The sequence below is a fragment of the Saccostrea cucullata genome, unplaced genomic scaffold (assembly GCF_032062105.1).
Source record: "Saccostrea cucullata isolate Sc308-1 unplaced genomic scaffold, CSIRO_AGI_Scuc_v1 ctg9447, whole genome shotgun sequence".
Taxonomy (NCBI): Eukaryota; Metazoa; Mollusca; class Bivalvia; order Ostreida; family Ostreidae; genus Saccostrea; species Saccostrea cuccullata.
The window spans coordinates 1,155-23,143 of record NW_026925169.1 but is presented as its reverse complement, the minus strand read 5'-3'; the positions used below and the strand labels follow the sequence as shown (position 1 = coordinate 23,143).

The following is a 21,989-nucleotide window of genomic DNA, read 5'->3' as shown; positions in this document are numbered from 1 at the left end:
ATTTACGGCAGCAGACTTCTGGGGGTGGATCCTAGGTTCTTAGCTCTCTTAGTTAGAGAAAAAATAAACGTCTACCCCAGGAAGTAGTCCCTTATGCCCTAAATAGTTCCTGTCAAAACTCTTTATTTATTTACAAAATACGTAAAATGTCAGAGGCACTGGTACCAAAATTTATATTTAAAAAAGTTGAATTGAAGAAAATAAGAAAAAAAAAAATCAACAGAAAATATTCACTTTTAAATGAAAATGTTTACATAGCCAATCGGGTAACGTCTACCCATTCAGTACTCGTCTCCATCTTGTTCAACCAGGAAATGATGTAAGCGTCCGGGAATTTGGTACCCTTTTATCTATATTTCGACGCGGTACTTCCACAACTACCAGATGCCAATTAGTACTAAGAAAAAATATTTTGAAATTGAATTACGTAAAAAAAATTAAATACAGCTTATTTTTTTTAAAGAATTACTTTACTATAATTAATTTCCTTCCCTATTTTTAACTCCCCCCCCCCCAAAAAAAAAAGACGGGGGGGGATTCAAATCTTCTAAATAATTAGTATTCTACCTATAATTTAAACCCAGTAAATTTTAAGATCCCTCCCTCAAACCTGCTGACATTAATTGCTTGGCGCACATCTCCCCGGGGAAGAATCAGATTAACGTTAATTCGGCTTTTATTGAGTTTGCTATATGGAGAGAATGCTAAGGTTTTCTTGGCATGGTAAAAGATCTAAACCCCCCTTTTCTATTTGTGTCACGGTAAAAGATCTAAACCCCCCTTTTCTATTTGTGTCACGGTAAAAGATCTAAACCCCCCTTTTCTATTTGTGTCATGCCAAGAAATCTCGTTCGATTTCGACAGCGATGGAGTCAATAAAAGTGTAATTGATGCAAATCACCCATATTCCCAAAACGCCGGCAAGACAATTTACGGCAGCAGACTTCTGGGGGTGGATCCTAGGTTCTTAGCTCTCTTAGTTAGAGAAAAAATAAACGTCTACCCCAGGAAGTAGTCCCTTATGCCCTAAATAGTTCCTGTCAAAACTCTTTATTTATTTACAAAATACGTAAAATGTCAGAGGCACTGGTACCAAAATTTATATTTAAAAAAGTTGAATTGAAGAAAATAAGAAAAAAAAAAATCAACAGAAAATATTCACTTTTAAATGAAAATGTTTACATAGCCAATCGGGTAACGTCTACCCATTCAGTACTCGTCTCCATCTTGTTCAACCAGGAAATGATGTAAGCGTCCGGGAATTTGGTACCCTTTTATCTATATTTCGACGCGGTACTTCCACAACTACCAGATGCCAATTAGTACTAAGAAAAAATATTTTGAAATTGAATTACGTAAAAAAAATTAAATACAGCTTATTTTTTTTAAAGAATTACTTTACTATAATTAATTTCCTTCCCTATTTTTAACTCCCCCCCCCCAAAAAAAAGGCGGGGGGGGGGATTCAAATCTTCTAAATAATTAGTATTCTACCTATAATTTAAACCCAGTAAATTTTAAGATCCCTCCCTCAAACCTGCTGACATTAATTGCTTGGCGCACATCTCCCCGGGGAAGAATCAGATTAACGTTAATTCGGCTTTTATTGAGTTTGCTATATGGAGAGAATGCTAAGGTTTTCTTGGCATGGTAAAAGATCTAAACCCCCCTTTTCTATTTGTGTCACGGTAAAAGATCTAAACCCCCCTTTTCTATTTGTGTCATGCCAAGAAATCTCGTTCGATTTCGACAGCGATGGAGTCAATAAAAGTGTAATTGATGCAAATCACCCATATTCCCAAAACGCCGGCAAGACAATTTACGGCAGCAGACTTCTGGGGGTGGATCCTAGGTTCTTAGCTCTCTTAGTTAGAGAAAAAATAAACGTCTACCCCAGGAAGTAGTCCCTTATGCCCTAAATAGTTCCTGTCAAAACTCTTTATTTATTTACAAAATACGTAAAATGTCAGAGGCACTGGTACCAAAATTTATATTTAAAAAAGTTGAATTGAAGAAAATAAGAAAAAAAAAAATCAACAGAAAATATTCACTTTTAAATGAAAATGTTTACATAGCCAATCGGGTAACGTCTACCCATTCAGTACTCGTCTCCATCTTGTTCAACCAGGAAATGATGTAAGCGTCCGGGAATTTGGTACCCTTTTATCTATATTTCGACGCGGTACTTCCACAACTACCAGATGCCAATTAGTACTAAGAAAAAATATTTTGAAATTGAATTACGTAAAAAAAATTAAATACAGCTTATTTTTTTTAAAGAATTACTTTACTATAATTAATTTCCTTCCCTATTTTTAACTCCCCCCCCCCCCAAAAAAAAGACGGGGGGGGGGGGGGATTCAAATCTTCTAAATAATTAGTATTCTACCTATAATTTAAACCCAGTAAATTTTAAGATCCCTCCCTCAAACCTGCTGACATTAATTGCTTGGCGCACATCTCCCCGGGGAAGAATCAGATTAACGTTAATTCGGCTTTTATTGAGTTTGCTATATGGAGAGAATGCTAAGGTTTTCTTGGCAGAAAAAGACAACTGCAGTTAACGATCTACTTTGCTAGTCTTTATAAGATAAAACGCCGCTCGTGCATAACGAAGGGGGAGCCACATGTCCATGGATTGAAAACGAGGCAAAGCGAGAAAAACACCAAAGGTTTGAAGAAACTCATGGATCACAGGAGATGTAAAGTAAAGGCTTTTACCGAGAAGACGTGGAAAGATTTGTTGGATGCTCTTGACATCAAATGCAAGAAGTTTGAAGAGGTTTACCAAACAAGAGAGAATGATGATGATAGAAGTAGAAAAGAAGAAGATCTTCATATCAAAGACGACCTGAAGCACATCGACGAAGAAGAGGACTAGAAAATGTATCCAAGTGAAATACAATCACAAGGAATATTATCATAAAAATGAATTAAAGCTCCCACCGAACCTGTTAGCATTTGTAAATTTTATACAATGTTCAGACTGATTCTTTTTCGAAGAAAAATAATTGAATGATATATTTATATATTTTTTTTCTTTTTAACTTGCTTCGAAAAACGTCACCATATACAGAGGAAAAGAAACAAAATTAGGACCTACTGTAGTGCAAATGCCTACAGCGAGACACAAGCGTTTGATTTTAAGGCTCGAACAAGCTTAAGGACAGAAAAAAAATATATGGCATATAAATTTTAGCTTGAAAGAATCAAAGAAAGAATATATAAACATATACATGTCATTTTTAATTTAGTTAACTTTAGATTTTAAGTATTGTTTTGAGTGTTTGCTTGTTTTGAATTTTTTCAGTCAAATTGGGACACCAACAATTCCCGGCGAAGGACTGCAAATTTAGACATACTCGGAACTGTGACACATGACCTCGGTTTAAACTTGTGGATTTACTTTAACCTCCACGACCATAAAATAAACGGCCTAAAGCTGTACTACTGCTCTACGTATGCGTCTTATGGACGAAATAAATGGTTTAAAATACTATATTGGTACAGGTTTTTTTTAAATCTTATTTTAACGTCCCTCTCAAAAATTGTTCACTCATATAGAGACGGCTCCACTTGTCGGGGAGCTGTAAGTTTTGTCCTTTTCTCAGCACTCGGTCATTGAGCAGTGACGGATCTTTTTCATGCCAGCACCTACTACGGTCTCATCTGTGGGGCCAGTATCCACGTCCGTATTCCACGACGTCAAGATCAACTTCTTACTATGCGACTCTTAGAGCAGACTTTCCAACTACTGGACGCAAGGGCGACTAATATCATTTGTATTTAAAAAAATGAATGTTGGCGATCTTCTGACCAGAACGTGAAATATGTATTAAAGCTCAAAAGTCCATAAAACAATACAAGTGCGGAGCAAGGCGGACCTCGAAAACATTAGAGATGGGTTCAGGTGCCATGGAAGAGTGAAGATCCCCTTCCAACCTGTTACACACGCCGTTTGCTCATAATTCGTATGTTCGTATGGGGAAAAAAAAGAAAAATCTGTCGACAATTCAGTATATAATAAATGGACCGGCAATCAGTATGTACAAAGTCGGTTTTCACGTAACATCTTACACGACATCAGGCATTTAGACAGTAAATTTCTTTTTTAAAATAATTTAATATTTATTCATATGAAAAATGTTGATTTTGTTTCAATTATATGCCTGATCATGCTTATTGTTCAAATGTCTCCTTTAGAGTAATTTCAAGGCTATATATACAAGGAACATGTGAGCTTTCTTACAGATGTTAAATTCTTCTATTGATCAATCGTTTGTATTACATAATAGATAACACATAAACTTGAGACACTTATTTATACCATGTCTTTACCCCATTCAGTTGATAATTGTTTATTTCAAAGCAAAATTCTCGGGAATATTCTTGGTGTTATCACGACCCGATACTACCGGCTGATAAACTATGACATAGGTTTTATTTGAACGCAAGTCTCTGCACAGGTTAAATTAAAGTAGATAAAACAGAGACCCCTTTCGGCCAGTGATTGATATTAACATTTAATTTCGAAATATATTATAATTTTTTTTTAAAAAACTTACTGTTTTCTCGAAAATAATTTTGAATTGAAAAATCTGTGTTTATGTTGTGATTTTAAACTCTATGACAATAGAGTTTTTTTGGCATGAAAGTGAATTATAGGTGATCTGTGAAGTCTTAATTAAAGCAGAAGTACTGTAGCTTGCTAGGTCATTAACAATCTAATTAAAATTAGGTGGTAGATCCGTTAACATACTCGCTACCTGGGTCATTAAAATGTTCAAATACTGGTGATGTCAAGAGTTTATTGTTTCATCAACGTAAGAACTGTTAAAAATTACAAAATTCATTAAGGATTACATTAGCCTCAGAACTGTAGCTCTCTAGAAAGCGTTGAAAGGTAATTAGAATGTCAGGAATTGAAGTTAAATGTTTGATTAATACATAAGATTTAAAAATACCAATCTTAAAGCTGGGGAAAGTATAAAATATAAGAAAAATACCCGAAGTAAGCGACAAAAAACCGTCGGCGTAAATCGCAGGTTTTTACAATGCATGGATTTGTAGCTCTCTGCTTTATCTGTCCTAATTTTCTCAAGCAGAGAGCTACAGTTCTGCAGCTAGGATTACATAACAAGAAAATCTAGAATTTCATTAAGCACACAAACATGCACTAATCTTATCTTTAGTATACGTACATGTATAGTCTAGAATATTCAAGAATTTCACCCAATTGACTAGTACGCAGTATGTAACATGAATAACAAATAAACATTCATCTAACTCACTTCTTAATCTCAATTAAATTATTACAAGTAACAATAAGAAAATAAAATATGTAAACAAACTTGGCACTTTACCTAACATTGCCGTACAAAGGGGAATAACTCTTAAGTAAATAATGACACAAAATTCCATGCACACAACAAATAATCTCACTAGTGATAATTTACATAATAAATCAGTTCTATTTAATCATTAAATTGGTATGATATATGAAATACAAATTGCTATGGGACTAATAATTATCAATCAACATTTCACTACATGTGGGTCAAAATGGCGCCATGTATAAAAACAAACTGGCAATGTTCGTACAAAAATGTTCTACATGCAGAGTAATTGTTAAATCTATACTGAATCAAAGACATTAACTAAAAAGACCAGGGGCGTTAGACGTTATTGTAAGCATAAGAATTTTTAATGTATGCATAATTGCTAATTACCTTGTTCTCCTGACCATGTCGCTAATTTCGTTTTGCCGGACGTTAACGCAAGATTTACAAAGATGCTGAGCGGAAGTTACGTTATGCACAAGTATAGTTGCCGGATCTAAAGACAAGAAAATTGCCCATCCGGAATTCCTAAAAATGTTGCACACATGTGATAAACTAAATTTCAAATAAAATTAAAGACATAAACGATTAGAGTAAAAATGAAATTATGACATTTACAAGTACAAACGTTTTACAAGATGTATTTTATATCAATTATACTAAATAGAAAAAAGTACTCAATGAGTATAAAAATACATATTTTTCTCCCAATGCCTGGATACCTACATTGTTTTATCATTAAGAATATATATTTGAGTAAAATATATTTGTTGATAAAATTTCAAGTAGAAAAATCACTCATAGCGGGTTTTGTGAGTCACATTTTCTGATTGACTGATTGATTGTATATTATTTAACGTCCATTTCGAGTATTTTTTAAATCATATGGAGACACCACCACTTGCCGATGGAGACCTACAAATTATGTCCTATACTCGGCACTCGGGGCCACTGAGTATAGGAAGAGATTTTATTTCGTTTTATCACCTATGCGACATGGGACCTCGGTTTATACGGTTTCATTCGAGGATGCGGTCTCTACGTCCAACACTGGGATACGAACCAGCGACGTAGGAATAAATCCTTACTTCGAAGTTCTTGAGCAGACACTCTAAACACTGCGCCACGCGGGTGATTTAATATTTCTTCTTTATGATATTATTCTAACTATTAATTGACCTATAACATTAGGAGGTTTAAGACGAAATGTTCTATAACTTTTCTGGAAAATATGCCATGTATCCTATGGTTACTTATATTTCTTTTACATTCTTATGTAATTTATAAAACTCTCCTTAAAAATAATTTAAAGGGGGCCTATAAACAGATCATATGTAAATATTCTTCTAAAAGGTCTGTAAAATATTTAGGCCCATGTGTTGCTAGAGTATTTGCACGGAAAATGCTGTAAAGTGGTGAAATGTTTTAATTGAAAAATCTTAAACTGATAATTATTGGACACGTTTGTTAACGCATGCAGTGATTAACGCAATGGGTTTTCTTTAAAAATAAAGGAGAAAATATTCAGTGGATATAAATATATAATGCTTATACTTTGCGCTCTCTACCATCGGCTCATACATTCACCTCTGTCGTTGGCTCGTGTATATCACAATTTAAGAAATAGTGCGTGTTTTAATTCATTATGATTTAATTTCTATACTAATGTCTGACTTTTTAGATAGATATTCACTAGAATTAATCCAGAACTCTTAATTTAACTTGAGATATTCCTGCAAATATCACGTTTTATACTTTATGTCAAAAATCTTGACGTGAGTCCATTGAAGAGGTGTCTGAGAGAGGAAGGAACGACAAATCTGCATGGGAGATGGTTTACTTTGAAGAATGTCAACTTTTTTCCTTCAATTCTAAAATTTTTCATGAAAGATAGATTCATTCAAAAATATATTTTAAAAATAGAAATATTAATATAAAATAAAAAACGAATTTGAAAAACATTTTTTCGAAAAATATTTTGAAATCGACTGACTTAAAATATATATATATATGTATATATATGAATTAATGATCTAAAGTTCGGGCTAAACATACTCTCATAAAATAACAAAGTTGGAAGCTCTACGGATATGTAGCTTTACAGTCAATGATTTCTCAGTGGAAAATTGGAATCTAGATCATAATACAGACAGAGAATTAATATATACAACAAATTCTACAAAGTTTTCAATTTAGTTTGATGATTCCATACTCCTTATTTACCACAGAAAACCATTTCCTGGTATATAGTTTAACTTCATTACACACTAAATATTCAAAAATTTCTTGGCGTTATCTTGACCTAATGATATACGACTTTTGTCAGTTTTAGGATTTGACGTTAATCATTTCCCTGCAAAAATAAGAAGGAAAATCTCTGATCTCTGGTTCTCGTTGGGCCAATTTTTGAATCCATAATATATATAATTCAAATACATGTATAAAAAATGAATTGATATTGATCTTGACTTATGTGTCATAAAAGGCTTCCTGTACATGACCTATGTACGAGTATTATACAGTTAAAGTATATCATAGAGGGGGTCAGAAAGATTCCAATCCTCCAAGGCCGGCCAGAAATATTTCGCCGAGGGAAATAGTCCTGGTTGAGGGGAATTGGAATGTTGCTAACTCCCTCAGTGATATATTTTTAACTGTTTTATTATATCGGTACAAATAGAGGATTACGAATGGTGGGGAATTAGTTTCAAGACTAATACACGGGGATGAGTCCATTAACATATTAGACCGATACAAAAGTGAAATCAAAAGATTTACGGATAACCGGGAAATTTGCTTCTAAAGCAGGGATTAGCTCATTTTACTAAAGCACGGGGAAGTAGTCAATTATCTGATAATTCTAGGGAATTATTCACATTTCATCGCCTAACTTTTACATAGGAAAAATTCAGTAGATGTATAATAATCAGTTTTAATTTCATCCACATTTCCTTATAAGATTTCAAAAACACGTTTATGAAGCGCTTATTAGATGATCAGTAGGCCCCGAAATTAACCTTAAGAAATATTAGGTAATTCTTTTTTCTTGAAGTCTTCCTCATTTATTTATTGTTTTAAGTCACAAATAATAATAAACAAAGACGCCCAAATTGTTCACAAACTGATAATTTGTTTGTTTCCTTCACTAATGATTTCAGGTGTGGAAAAAATCCACAAGCACACAGAGAAACTTCTGTGCAATTATTTTGAGGCGGTTTCTCCCAAAAATACGAAGGCGATAAAAAGCAAATAAACGTTCATGGCGACGCCATTATGATACCACGTGACCTACAAGTCCATGGACGTTTGTGCATTTGTTTTTATGTTTTGTAGAAAAGAGAAGAGTAATTATGTATCTAGGATTTTCACTGTTAATCTTATTAATTCAGGTAATATATTTTTTTTCTTATCTAGTGATATTTTAAACAAATCAATCATATGTTATTGAAAATCGTAAGTCATATTTTTTTTCTTTTATATAAGTATAGAAATATATAAATTTCTAAAAACAAATATAATTGTATATTTTTTATAATAATTGTAATAGTTTGAAAAATACTTTATCTTCACTATTCAAATTATTTTTATTTTTTAAAGCAACATGTGAACGACAGAAAAATTTCTGAGACTCAATGTTTTCCTTTAATCACCTCAGTCTTATAATTTTATCACGGACTTCTAATCTCTGATGATGATGTACATGTACAAATTCGCAAATTTCCCTTCTAACATCTAGGAATTGGAAAAGAAAAAAAATACATGTTATTATAAATGTATAAAAGACCTGTTAGGAAATATGTTATTTAAGCAGTAAAGATAACGATAGAAAAAAAATTAATTTAAAAATGTTCTACTTCAATATTTTGTTCTGAAGTGAATATATTTGGGTTTTTATTCTTTTATATATTTTCTTTTTATTATTTTTATCATTATGTTGACTGCGTTGCACGTCTATTTATGTACATTTTAGACAATGCAGGCAATGGGAATGTCAAAACTAGATTATTTTTAGACCGACCTGTCCTCAAGATAACTTTCTTGTTTAGTAACATAAAAGGTGAAATATATAATGTATCTATGATTTGTGCTTATCTCATTCCAGGGGCTTTACGAGATTTTCAATTATTTTCATAAAGGCTCATTTTTCACCTTTGTTTATGAAATCTCGATTGCACACAAATAAATATCATTATTTTGACCTTCCCTATATCTTATTTAATAACACCCACTGTTATTCTCCCACTAAAGTAGAACGACCAATGACATTCAATTGCCAAAACAACCTTTCGTAATTTGAACTCCATCATAAACTGGTTCTATAATAATAACTTCTGTCAAATTTTATGTTCGTCGACTGTAAACTAGTCCTCCTCCACACATTCGGTGTATACAACTGTATCAGTTTCAAAGTTGAACATGAAATAGAAAACAAATATAAAAATTTTCTAAAATATGTACTTTCCTCTCATAAGTTCGTATTCTCATTCTCAACATTAATGTATAAAATAAAAGGGGGAAGATTTTTTTTTGCAACAGAAATCCCCCTCCTCGATTTTTACAATTAAATAATTTAAATAATTATATATTTGTGGGCGCTGGGCCTTAATAAGTAGGACAGTAAAGGTACGACTTCCATTGAAAACGATCAGCCTGTCAATTATTGATATTCATTGACCACAAGCTGGCGCCGTAAATCATACAGAACGTGATTTTTTGCCACGCGCTTCTGTAATGGCAGATCTCTTAAGGCTATGATTTGACAAGTGGGGTTAAGCAACGTGTGTATCAACAAACTACGGTTATTAATTATTGTGATTTCGATCCCGACTTAATGAATTGAAAATTGTAACGACATAATTTGTCAGGTTTTTTTTTTTATTTTACATAAAATACGAATCTTATTTTTATAGATGTCCTACATGCATTTTAAATGATGAAAAAAAAAATCAATTTATGATTAATTTTTTATCTTAAGGCGTTAGTTACTCTAAATAAGAAAGATAACTCAAAATCAGTCACAATGTTATTAGTTGAGATATTCCCTTATTTCGATTATGTAAATTGATAAATTAAACTATGGTCCAACCTAAACTGTAAAGTATTTTGTGATAGTTGGAAATATAAATAATCACACTTGGAGTAAGCATTTAAAAATGACGGACCAGAAAATGTGTTCAAATACTTTCTCCATATTTTTTTTTAAAACAAACATGTAGGTGTGATATTGGGAATAACGTTTTGCTTAGAGGTTCATCTTTGAATCGAATATTTCAGATACGCAGTTTGTTTTAAAAAAAATGTTTGAATGATAAAAGAAAAAGGCAAAATTAATTCAATGTGTGTTAAAAACAAATTAATAAAAAAAAAGATGAAGTATCTTCCATGAAAGTAAATAAGGGTACACCAAAACGGAACATCCCTTCGAAAAAAAAATACATATATCTTAATATAAAATAATATCACTTGCGTAACTGATACTTCTGATGCGCATACACTAACCCACCCACACGCATGCGCACACAAAAGCACTATATCCCCTCCAACTTCATTGCCAATGGATAATGATGTACCATCATGAATGTAGGCGATGGCAAACACCTGCCAAACTCGTCGTTATTTTACGGTTCGCAGGTACAAACATTAAATATGGTCAAAAATGTATGTAGTACCTGATACACCATGACCCCTAACCTCTTGTAACAGGAGCTGATAAGGACCTTGGTTTAAAATGACCATTGATGGGTCATAATACTCCCTCTGACTTGCAGAAAAATGAACAAACGTGAAATATACATAACACCTATGGACAGTAATTAACGGAAACATATTATTTCAAGAGGTTTTTACCGCAGTTAGGTGTGACGTCGAAGTATTTGTAATTTATAAGTGGCATTTAAGAAAAGTTGATTAGATTAATAGCATTTAAAGTTCCCCAACTGTAATCAAAATGAAATAGGGACGAAGTTCATTCAGAGTTCTGGAAAAGATGTTGCACGAGTATCAAATGAAACTCATGCAGATTTCATGAGAACTCTTCTTAGGTGAAATAAATTAGAAAAAAAGAGTCGAATATGACAGTAAATTTTAAAAAAAGGTAATAATTTTGTAGGTTTTATTCCGATCCACATTTGTGTCAAAGCATAAAATGATATGTATTTTAGGACAATTTTCAGTTAACCTTGGACTTTCAGTAAGGCATGGCATTCTCGTCGCTACGGCATAAGCGTATGTCAAATGGCGAATAGATTCTCATTGGTTAAGAAATTAATAATATCAGCTACTTTAAATTGTTGTTGAGAACCATGGGACGATTTAAGCTCCACCTCTATGCCGGACGAGACAATGTCATTGGTTATTCGATTCACTAGTTGACATTTCCCGAAATTTTATCCAATGTATATTTCAACAGTGAATGAAAGCTGTGTAATTTTAAGATTCTAATTACATGTATGTAACGTCGAGAATGCCCTGCCTTACTGAAAGTCCAACCTTACCTGAGAATTGTTCTAAGAAATATCATAAAGGATTCTTTAAAGCTTCCATGATAATCCAACAGTTTAATTAATGTTATTATATGTCATATGTCTAATGAAGCTTTGAGATGTATTTATAACACACGTGAAAGCATTATTTATGGATATTGATATGTTAATTAATTTGAATTTAGCGCTGATCTCTTGATATAGAACGCTAGCTAGGTTGGTAGCGCATGCTCGAAGTAATAGCGTCAGTCGCCATTTTTTTCATTGTTAACAAAAGCATTAATTTAAAGAATCTTCTTCATGAATGTGCCGTAAAACAAGATACAATTTTAATCAATGAATCAAAGCATCTTTGGACTTTTTTAGGGGTTTTTAAAAGCTGTCATGACTAACAACATGTGTGCTTTCTAATCAGGAAACGATGCAAAAACCAAGATGGTCAAAATGGTTCATAATTTAATAATTCATGGTATGACTGATATAAATTTCAACATATCTTTTTTTACAGCTTTTCACTAATGAGGTCCTAACACAAGATTTCGGAGGCGGTGGGGCCTTCGGAGGAAATGGCGGTCTCGGTATAAATGGTGGAATAGGTCAACGATTCAACACTGGTCTAGGAGGGGGGAATGGCGGGCTAGGAGTAAATGGTGGGCTAGGGGGAATGGGACCCGGGGCGGGAGGGGTAGCAATAGGAACTACTTTTCCGGATAATAATTTAGATAACACAAACACATTTGTAGATGTCACTCCGCCTGATGGTGGCCTTGAACAAGGTAAGGATTAATTTAGCTTCGCCAAAACTTTTGAACTAGAGAGATAGGGACTGCATATTAAGAATACTTACTCCACTAATTAAGCTCTCTCAGAAGACACCAAAGTTAATGACCTTATTACATTGACCGATACCTATATGCTAAATTTTTTTTAACATTCGCCATAACTTTTGAACTGTAAGAGATAGAGACTTTATTTTTTATAAGTATAGTCCACTTATTAAGTTCTTCCAATGACACAAAGGTCAATGACGTTGGGATCTTGACTGTGACCTATATGCTAAAAAGGCCTATTTAAACCTTCTCAATAATTTTTTAACCATAAGTGACAGAGACTTAATATTTGGTACACTGTAAGCATGCCTTCTAACTTAAGTTCTTTCAAATGACACATAGGTCAATGACCTTGTGACCTTGCCTGTAATCTATATGCTAGAAATAACAATTTCAAACTTTGTTGCCGCCAAGTGCATAGTGTTTCAATCTTATACACAACCTGTTTCTTGCAGTCTCTAGTAGTTTATGATCGACAAATACATTTATTTTTAGTTTAAATTGTTTAAAAATGAACAATAGAAAAAATACGTAAAATGTGGGAGGGGAAAAAGTTTGAAAATAGCTTTGTAATATTAATTTGAAATACATCTGTTCTATTTGTTTTAGCTAGGCAACCATTTTGTTATTTACCAAGACTAACCGGAAACTGTCGAGGCAGGTTCTTAAGTTATTATTATGACGCCATCACTAGAAGATGTCGTGCTTTCTTCTATTCTGGTTGCCAGGGAAACGAAAACAGATTTCCCAGCAGACAAGAATGCCAGCAAATCTGCGGCAATGGGGGAGTCGGTATGTATATTACAGCTCCGAGGCCATTTTGAGGACACCCCAAAGGTGCCTGGAATTGTGTTTCTTTTGGTGCTATAGTGCGGGTGAGCAAAGTGGTCTTCAAACTCCCTTAGTTACCTACACACCGATTTACCTTAACGAATTGTACTCTAGAAAAGGTTAAAGGTTGGATGAATCTATATATATAATAAGTTGATTGCACTTCATTCGTTTTGCTGCTTTTTGCATGGAATTGTAGAATCGAAGTAATTTTGGTAATGTTCAAAGCATTGGGGATGCAGATTTAAACTCGAATTTTCTCTGTTCTTGCAAATTATTTTAAGGAGCCCATCACTTCCTATATTAAAACGAGATGTAAGCATCAGTGAAAATTTATCAAATATCAAGGGCACAGAAATTTAAAAAGAATTGAAGATTTCAGAAAAAGGCCTGGAAAAATTACCAATTTTTTTATGTGAATAATGTTAATACAAAATATTTTATAAATGTATTCCACGAATGGGATTGAGGTTGCTAAATTCATATTCAATGGTTTACTGTTTTATGCACCTCTTTGAACAAATGTTTTCAAAACAATGGGACCGTCACGATGATATCCTTTTATGCAGGGGCGTAGCAACGGGGGGGGGGGGGGCGCCTGCCCCCCCCCCCCCCCCACTTTTTTCCCAACCTTACTTATACTATAGGAAATGTTAATTGAAAACCTGGTTGCTCCCCCCCCCCCACTATTAGTGATGTACCGAAAATGAAGTATTAGAATTGGTATTGAAAGTAGTTGACACTGAAAAAAGTTTTCTTTTTTTTTATAGTTTTTATTTCCCCCCCCCCCCCCCTCACGAAATAGGATTTTCGACTTTCAACATTTTCCTTCTTTTTTTTTGCTTGTCAACTTTTTCAGGTAAGTAAAATTTTTTTTCTCTTTGGCTGCCCCCCCCCCCCCACTTTCAAAAACGATGCTACGCCACTGTTATGAATAGTTCGATATCATGATTGAAAAAAAATAATTATGAATTTGAAGACAAAAACAGATCAGTTACTACAGAACAGTTATTTTACCTTTTTAACATGAATACCTTCTTTGTTTTTCTTTTAAGTGGGTGATGTCTGTACACTTCCGCCCGTCCAGGGGCCATGTCGTGCGAGCATGCGCCGCTTCTTCTTTAATCCCGCTCTCAGGGCAGTGTAGCCCTTCGAGTATGGCGGTTGCCGAGGCAACAGAAACAACTTCCAAACCTTCCAAGCCTGTCAGCAGAGGTGTGGGGGAGGTGGCGGAGGGGGAGGGGACGGGGGAGTGTTTCCACCAGGTAATACCAACAAACTGTTTTGACTATGATAAATCTTACAATCTATGTGCACGTTTGTATTAAAAAAGCATAACTAATAATGGCTAATAAACATACATAATACAAAACATAGAACTTGGGGATTCCTTTTGACAATGATTCCATTTTTTTCATGTTTGAACATTTGCATCATGCGCAATACATTTCAATACGTAGGGTGTACCAATGTGAATACATAAATCTTCATGCATGCGAAGTTTAAATTCCCTTTTGGTCGTAAATTTCAGGAAGTCCCTGCCTCTTGCAGCATGCGCAGTCAGGGAACTGTTTGGGATTCTTTCCTTCCTGGACGTATAACCCTAACACAGGGCGATGTCGAATTCGTCTACGGCGGATGTGGAGGGAACCGGAACCGCTTTAACACTTTAATGGAATGTCGCCGTGTGTGTGATAGAAATGACGGACCTGCCCCCGGTTAGTATCTTTATTCTTCAAGAAAGTGTAATCCATCATTTTTGACGACAACGTGATAAATGTCCTATGATGTAACGTAAGTGTTTTCGATGTATTTAACACCTTTTCCGAACATATATGTAACTAACTTCTGTTATACAAGCCGCTTCGATTATTTAGATGGAACCATGTCCTTTTAATATTTTTTTTTCGCGAACCTGATTCCACTTTAGTTGCCGATAGGGGACCAAAACACCGCTTTGCTTATCATAATCAAAATATTTTCAAATTTTCAGGAATGTGTGGTTTGCCTGGTGACTCTGGTCCATGTCGGGCCTTCATCCCTCGCTGGAGCTGGAGTATGGCTAGCGGTCAGTGTGAGCGATTTATCTACGGCGGCTGCGCAGGAAACGGAAATAACTTCATTACCCGGCAGCAGTGTGAGGACACATGTGGAAACGCCGGAGGCGGAGGAGGTAACCAGTTTTTTTTTTTTAATTGTGTCCAAATTCATTATTTTTTTTTTATTTTTCTTATTTGAAAAAAGGGGTTAATGCTTCTCAATCACCATAATTTGACTGGAGGCGAGGCTACCTTTCACAGATTACTTTAAAACATTTCTTATTTAAATTTCGAAATGAAGTCTATTTCTTTGATTATATTTATGAAAAATGCATAGAGATGAAAAAAGCTTGCACTTATTTAAGCAGTAGGTGTTTGTTATGAGAAAGTGTCAAATCGTTCGTTTTACCAATTTTATTTAGAGAGTTCCTATCTGAACACACTTACGTGTACATCCCTTAGCTTATTTGACCTCCTTCTTATCCCAGGAGTCTAATTTGTCCCAAAAATGTATTACTTTTAAAATGTTACAAATGCAAATAACACATACATGTACCATTATGCAGATAATGAGACTATCTTGCTGTTGTTAATTCCAGGAGCTGTAAGTCGTGTTTGTATTTTACCAGAAGTTACAGGACCTTGTCGAGCCAGCATTCCCAGGTGGCACTTTAACGCGGCAACGAGAAGGTGCGAGAGATTCATTTATGGCGGTTGCCAAGGAAACGAAAACAATTTTAATACCTGGGGGCAGTGTCAACGTGTTTGTGGTCAAAGGGCTGGCTAATTGGCGCTAATACAATCATGATTCATTAATAGTTTTGATTAATCGGATGGTTCATTTTTTAAAATTACATATTTTTTTTTTGCAGAAGTAGGTATTCATATAGTTTGGAATCAATTTCAAAATGGTTAAGTGGGTTGAATGAATCTTCCAGCATCATTGTTCATATTCAATAAAAAAGTCTTCATCAACTTCCGTGTTTGCACTTTTTTGTTTTTTGTTTTTTTTTTCTCTCAGCAGCTTTTCAAAAGACATGATGGTACATAATTTCTAGAATTATTTAACATTCAAATTCAAAGAAATACTTAGTGATTTTTACTGTCTAAGTAGGATAGAGTAAAGGAATATAAGGGTTTTGGGGGAATTAGTCACTACTACTGCATGTATTGAAAATAGCAGGGACAAGAACAAACTAGCTAAGTAATAGTTATTGTATATTTATTATGGTGTATCCTGAGTTATTTGGGCGAAGGGCGGTGACGAGTGTGAAGCACGAGTCTCCGCGCCTTTCGTCCAAATAAATCAGGATACACCATAATAAATATTACAATAACTTTCTTGTATCATGGCCAATCAAACGTCATATTATAAATAATATGCAGGATTGTTAATTACACCAATAGAAAATGTAGTTTTTGTCAGGTGACCGCATGGACCGCATGGATAATCTCTACCTCCTGCCAGTATTTTTAATAAACTCATTTTGCGTGTTGTGTTCGTGAGAAAGGACGTCGATTGCAGCATCCCGTCGTAATTTAAGCACGGATTTTATTTTAATGAATATCACAAGAAAACCTTTGGATATCAAACAGGAAAAAAATCAGTCTGTACAGTTAAGAAGGAAAACTCAGATGTTATTCGAAAATCCAGAAAAAAGTTACCCGTTGATCATTTGACATATTTGAGAGCTGTCGCGTTCACTAAAAGCCTGTGTCAGGGTCTTCATCTGTGGATGCAGTACATCTGCACTTATTCTCGTTGAGCAAAGAACAATGCAAAGATGTTGTTTTTTTTCTTTTGCTAAAGCGGTTTATTACAATAGGTGTGATATTTTAATATAATTCTGTGTGAAATTGGTGTCAAGAACTTGATTTCTCGTTGTGGAGGATTGAATATTTGCAGAGTTCCTTAAAAGCATCTAGTAGTTTGGGATACGCACTGTAATTTTATTTATGTAAAAGACTTTTATTTCACTTGCAGAAATTTAGCCTTTGTATTATAGCCCATTTCATTCTGTAATTCAGATTCAATATACATGTGATTTAAAATGATGAAATCGCGTAAGTGTTCAATAATTTATTTACACGGCACAGTTTTTGCTGGCTCCGCCCATCGGTGTATCTCCAGTTATTGTACACTTTACTTCAAAGGAAAAACACCGCAGCCATGATACAATCATATTTATAGATCTAAAGTACAGTGTCGGTCATTTTATCGAACTTGTATAATCAAAGAAGGTTAATATCTATATCGCAAATTCAAACAGCATAGGTACAGGTATATAAGAACGAATGTTTAATGAAAGAGAGATAAAGATGGAAAGAAGGATAGTATTTGGCTAGAGCAATAATGTGTGTGTGACCTACATGGCATTTTGAATTTGTAGGTCATGCCAATAAGAAACAACCAAAAAATTAATAATGATTATAGAAATGAAGGAATTGAAAAGCCAAAAAAAATAAACAATGCTACAGTATACTGGAATATATAATTGTATATTTTTAAAAGTTTAAAATCAACATTCTTCATTTTATTCTTCGTTAATAAAAATTACTTCAAATTTCGAGATTTCAAGTTGAATGGTGTTTTAGGTTTTGAGATAATTGTCAGACCGATTAAGTTATGATAGCTGTGTTATAAATGTCACAGAACAATTTACGGTCAAAATGGATGTCTCAAGTGCAAGTGAGTATTATCTCTTTAATATACAAACATAAATTTATAGGGCCCTTCACTGTATTTGTTTTCCATATTTTATATTTATTGTTCTTTATGTGAAATTAAAGCTTTAACAAATTCAGAATTTACTGTTTCATTCCAAATAAGTAAGAGATGGTCAAAATTTTCATTATAAGTACAGTAGTGCTAGAAAAATGCAAAGGATCATAGATTAGAGGTCGATACCCTCACCCCATGTATATTCTAGCGGTATAGATGTAAACAAATGATAAACATTAAAGATTCACTGTTAATGTTGTCCTGATATATGCGTACCTTGATTATCAGTGCTCCTATTATTTCTTATAAGTTGAAAACCTTATGGGGTTCCTGAATTGAACGCCCCCCTCCCCCAATAAAAAAAACAACTTGAAGAATCCTCACCTTATACATGCAATATTAAGAGCGTTATTTATTTCTCTAATCAAAGAGCGCGATATAATTACTGGGCCTGTGTCTATCTGAATATATTTTTTTTAATTAAAAAAAAAAAAAAAAAATATTTTAGAAATAAATAAAAAGTTTGTTTTTATTTTGCACGTCCAGTCCATGTGTTGATGATTCTTTATCTTGTTTCACCAATTCAGACGGGTAGGCAATTTTTATTTCACCATTTATTTCTTTCCAATTTATTGTCTCCAAAGATTTATTGATGTGTTACAATGTATTTTTTTTTATATTGTACTTGAAATAATGATGATAGGAATGTTAAAAATAGTTCAAACAATTAATGTTGCTGCAGCTATTGCGGAAAAATACATAGTTCATATTTTAAATTTATATCTGTAAAATTATTCATGAGAGGTAGGATTAGTTTATAAGATATTTCATACGTAAAAGATCCGCTGTTTAAATGAATGTTATTATTAATAATATGCATACTTTTAAAGGCCATAAAGGCCTATATGAGAAAAAAAAAATATAACATGTTTTTTATATTTAATTTATTCATTCGTCAGTGAACAATTTACAAATCATCTTTACGGACCAAACCTACCACATTGAAATAGGAGCGGAAGTTCGTTTAACATGTGTTGTGATTGGTGGAAACAACCCTCACGTGACATGGATATCAGTGAGTAATGTGTGGATTCCATAGCTTTTTTCAAAGCAGAACTTCGACCTCTTTATATTAAACCATATTGAAGACTAAACAAAGTACATCATTAAACTTTTCTAGATATCAAATAATTATTAATTAACCTGCATAAAAAATCATTACAAATGTAAACTTAATTTGACACAAAGGCACCGATTTCCATAACCTGGCTTAATGAAATAGCATGGGTTCTATGTAAATAATTGTCAATAGCTTACATAAATTATTATTTTTTTTGTTTGTTTGTTTATGTTTATTCATCTCCCCATTTCTTGTATAGCCGAAAGGTCAATTGCCTCCAAACACAATGACCGAGCACAACGGTCAAACTTTGATCATTTCCGGGTTTGACACGGCGGACATTGGTCAGTACATATGCGTCGCCTCAGATGGCTTACAGTTTGCTAATCACGTGTTTACCGTGGCTCTGTCGAGCACAACAACAATAAAGCATACAACCGAGGAAACATCAACATCAACAAAACATGTAACAACACCAACACAACAACTGACAACATTAACACAACAAGTGACAACACCAACACAACAAGTGACAACAAGGGTGTTTGCAACATTGCTAGAGAAAACCACAAGTGAGCGTCCGTCCACTTCATCACCACCAACAACTATGCAAACTCATACAACCAGTCAAAGTGTGGAAACAACCTTACCAAACACCCATAGTCCTGTACAATCAACTGGTAATATTATTAGTAAAAAGGATGCAATTGATCATTTATTTAGACATTTTGAAAGTTTAAGAGTAATAAATACACTATTCAATTTTCGGAATGTTGATTTTCAAAAATGTGTGCTTAGTTTTTGTGTCTTTTCCCGTACAAGAAACCTTGCTGTTTTTAATGAAATATTATTTTTCTGTGAATCCCTTTATCAGCAATATAGATGGGAAAGAAAATTAAAAGGTAATTTCAAATGAAATATGAAGTTGGAAAATACACCGATGACAAAGTTTTCCTATCAATAAATTAAAACACGGTGAAAAATATATCTACTGAGTATACTGTAAAAATAGAATAATTTTTCGTTTTGTTGTTTTCTAGGTTTGGATTGTATGATGTGTAATGACGTCATATCCCCTGCTTTCTGTACTAATTCCGTTAAATGTGGTACGCACGAGGTAGGAAATGGAATTGTAAATGACATTTATGCTTTAATTTAGAAGGAGGTATATATAAAAAGACAATGCAGAAAAAGAATGTATCAAACTGGAAATTTAAGTCCCAGAACATAGAACTAATTTTCAAGGTAGATTTTTATAGTAATCGTTGGATCCTTTGGAGAATGTCTTATTTCTAACATTATTATAAAAGAAATCACGAAAAACTAAATAAATTATTTCTTTCATAATTTTATTTACATTTTCTTTTATTTCAACAAAGAAGAAATGCTATGCTTTTACAATATACAAAATGTAAATGGATCTTTTAAAGATATGTATGCCGTGTTAAACAGTATTTTTGCACAGCTGAAACCGAACAAAAATTTCTGGAGTATGATAAGCTACCAAAAATGAAGCATTCTTGCTAATTCGACGAAATTTTATTCGGTATTAACAAAGTACTGGTCAGGAAAAGAACACGATATCCTCATGCATATTTATAAACGATTGACGTTTATCCTGGATCTGCGCATGTGCGCGGGAAAAGCATCGCGAGAATCATCAGGTCGAGGAAAATATATTTTGTGACGTCTGTTCAGTGAGGGACACAAATAGACCAATCAGCTCAATGAGTTGCATTTAATGCATTTATGTGTTACTACATAAAATACTTCATGTGTTTTTCAAAAAGGCTAGTTTTTTTTAAAAAATCAATCTCAGAAAGACTTGATGCATTACGTACATTATTATCTACTAATCCCATGCTCATATTTGCATACAAATGTTTAACAATGATGAAAAATAAAGTTTTCCCCACTCCATTGTACAGGTCCGTTTGTTTAGAGTTTCTCCGTGCTGTACTGCTAGTGGACATTTTCGGTTGGATGAACATTTACGGATCTTCAGTATGGAGCGCATTATGCGCAAAAAATATTTTATGTCAAGTACAATGTATGGAAAGTAATTTAAACTGCTATGTTTACACCCTGAATGGGATATCGTCAATTATCCCTTTTGGTTTTTTAATATGAACTACATAACATATGTAGATGAAACTTACATACCATACATCTTGCCTTCTTAGAAATATAGTTAGGCTAATAAAATAAAATTGGTCAAGGAATTCCAGGCCTCTAAAAACTATTCCAGTTTGAGGGCACAACCAAGCATTTCGATTAACACCTTTAAGAAAAATTAATTCAGGTAGGTAGCATCGGGTTTTTTTAAGTGGGTGGGGAATAGATTGATTGATTGATTGTTTAACGTCCCTCTCGAGAATTTTTTACTCATATGGAGACGCCACCATTTGCCGGTGGAGAGCTGCAAATTTTAACCTATACTCGGCACTTAGGGCCATTGAGCAGGCAGGGATCTTTTTCGTGCCAGCACCTACTGCGACACGGGGCCTCGGTTTATACGGTCTCATCCGAGGGGTGGGGGGATAGAACAGTTAGAATAAAAATCAACCAGCTCGAAGAAATCTGACAAGTAAAATAGGTTCCAATATCTTTCACTACTAAACATGAC

General features: G+C 33.9%; 1 protein-coding gene, 1 long non-coding RNA gene and 1 pseudogene across 2 annotated transcripts; all 3 read left to right on the top strand.

Annotated features, from left to right (window-relative positions):
• The first annotated feature begins 2,590 nt into the window (after window positions 1–2,590).
• Window positions 2,591–3,497, top strand: LOC134268219 (uncharacterized). The gene is made up of 2 exons (XR_009992319.1): window positions 2,591–2,886; window positions 3,311–3,497. It is a non-coding gene; the product is annotated as an uncharacterized LOC134268219 (long non-coding RNA).
• Window positions 3,498–10,913: 7,416 nt separating this feature from the next.
• Window positions 10,914–16,415, top strand: LOC134268220 (actinia tenebrosa protease inhibitors-like; annotated as a pseudogene).
• Window positions 16,416–18,786: 2,371 nt separating this feature from the next.
• On the top strand, window positions 18,787–19,939 carry LOC134268221 (peroxidasin homolog pxn-2-like). The gene is made up of 4 exons (XM_062750408.1): window positions 18,787–18,834; window positions 19,203–19,318; window positions 19,623–19,829; window positions 19,904–19,939. The coding sequence occupies exons 1-4, from the start codon at window positions 18,801–18,803 to the stop codon at window positions 19,937–19,939; spliced, it is 393 nt and encodes a 130-aa protein (XP_062606392.1). The 5' UTR covers window positions 18,787–18,800.
• Window positions 19,940–21,989: the final 2,050 nt, after the last annotated feature.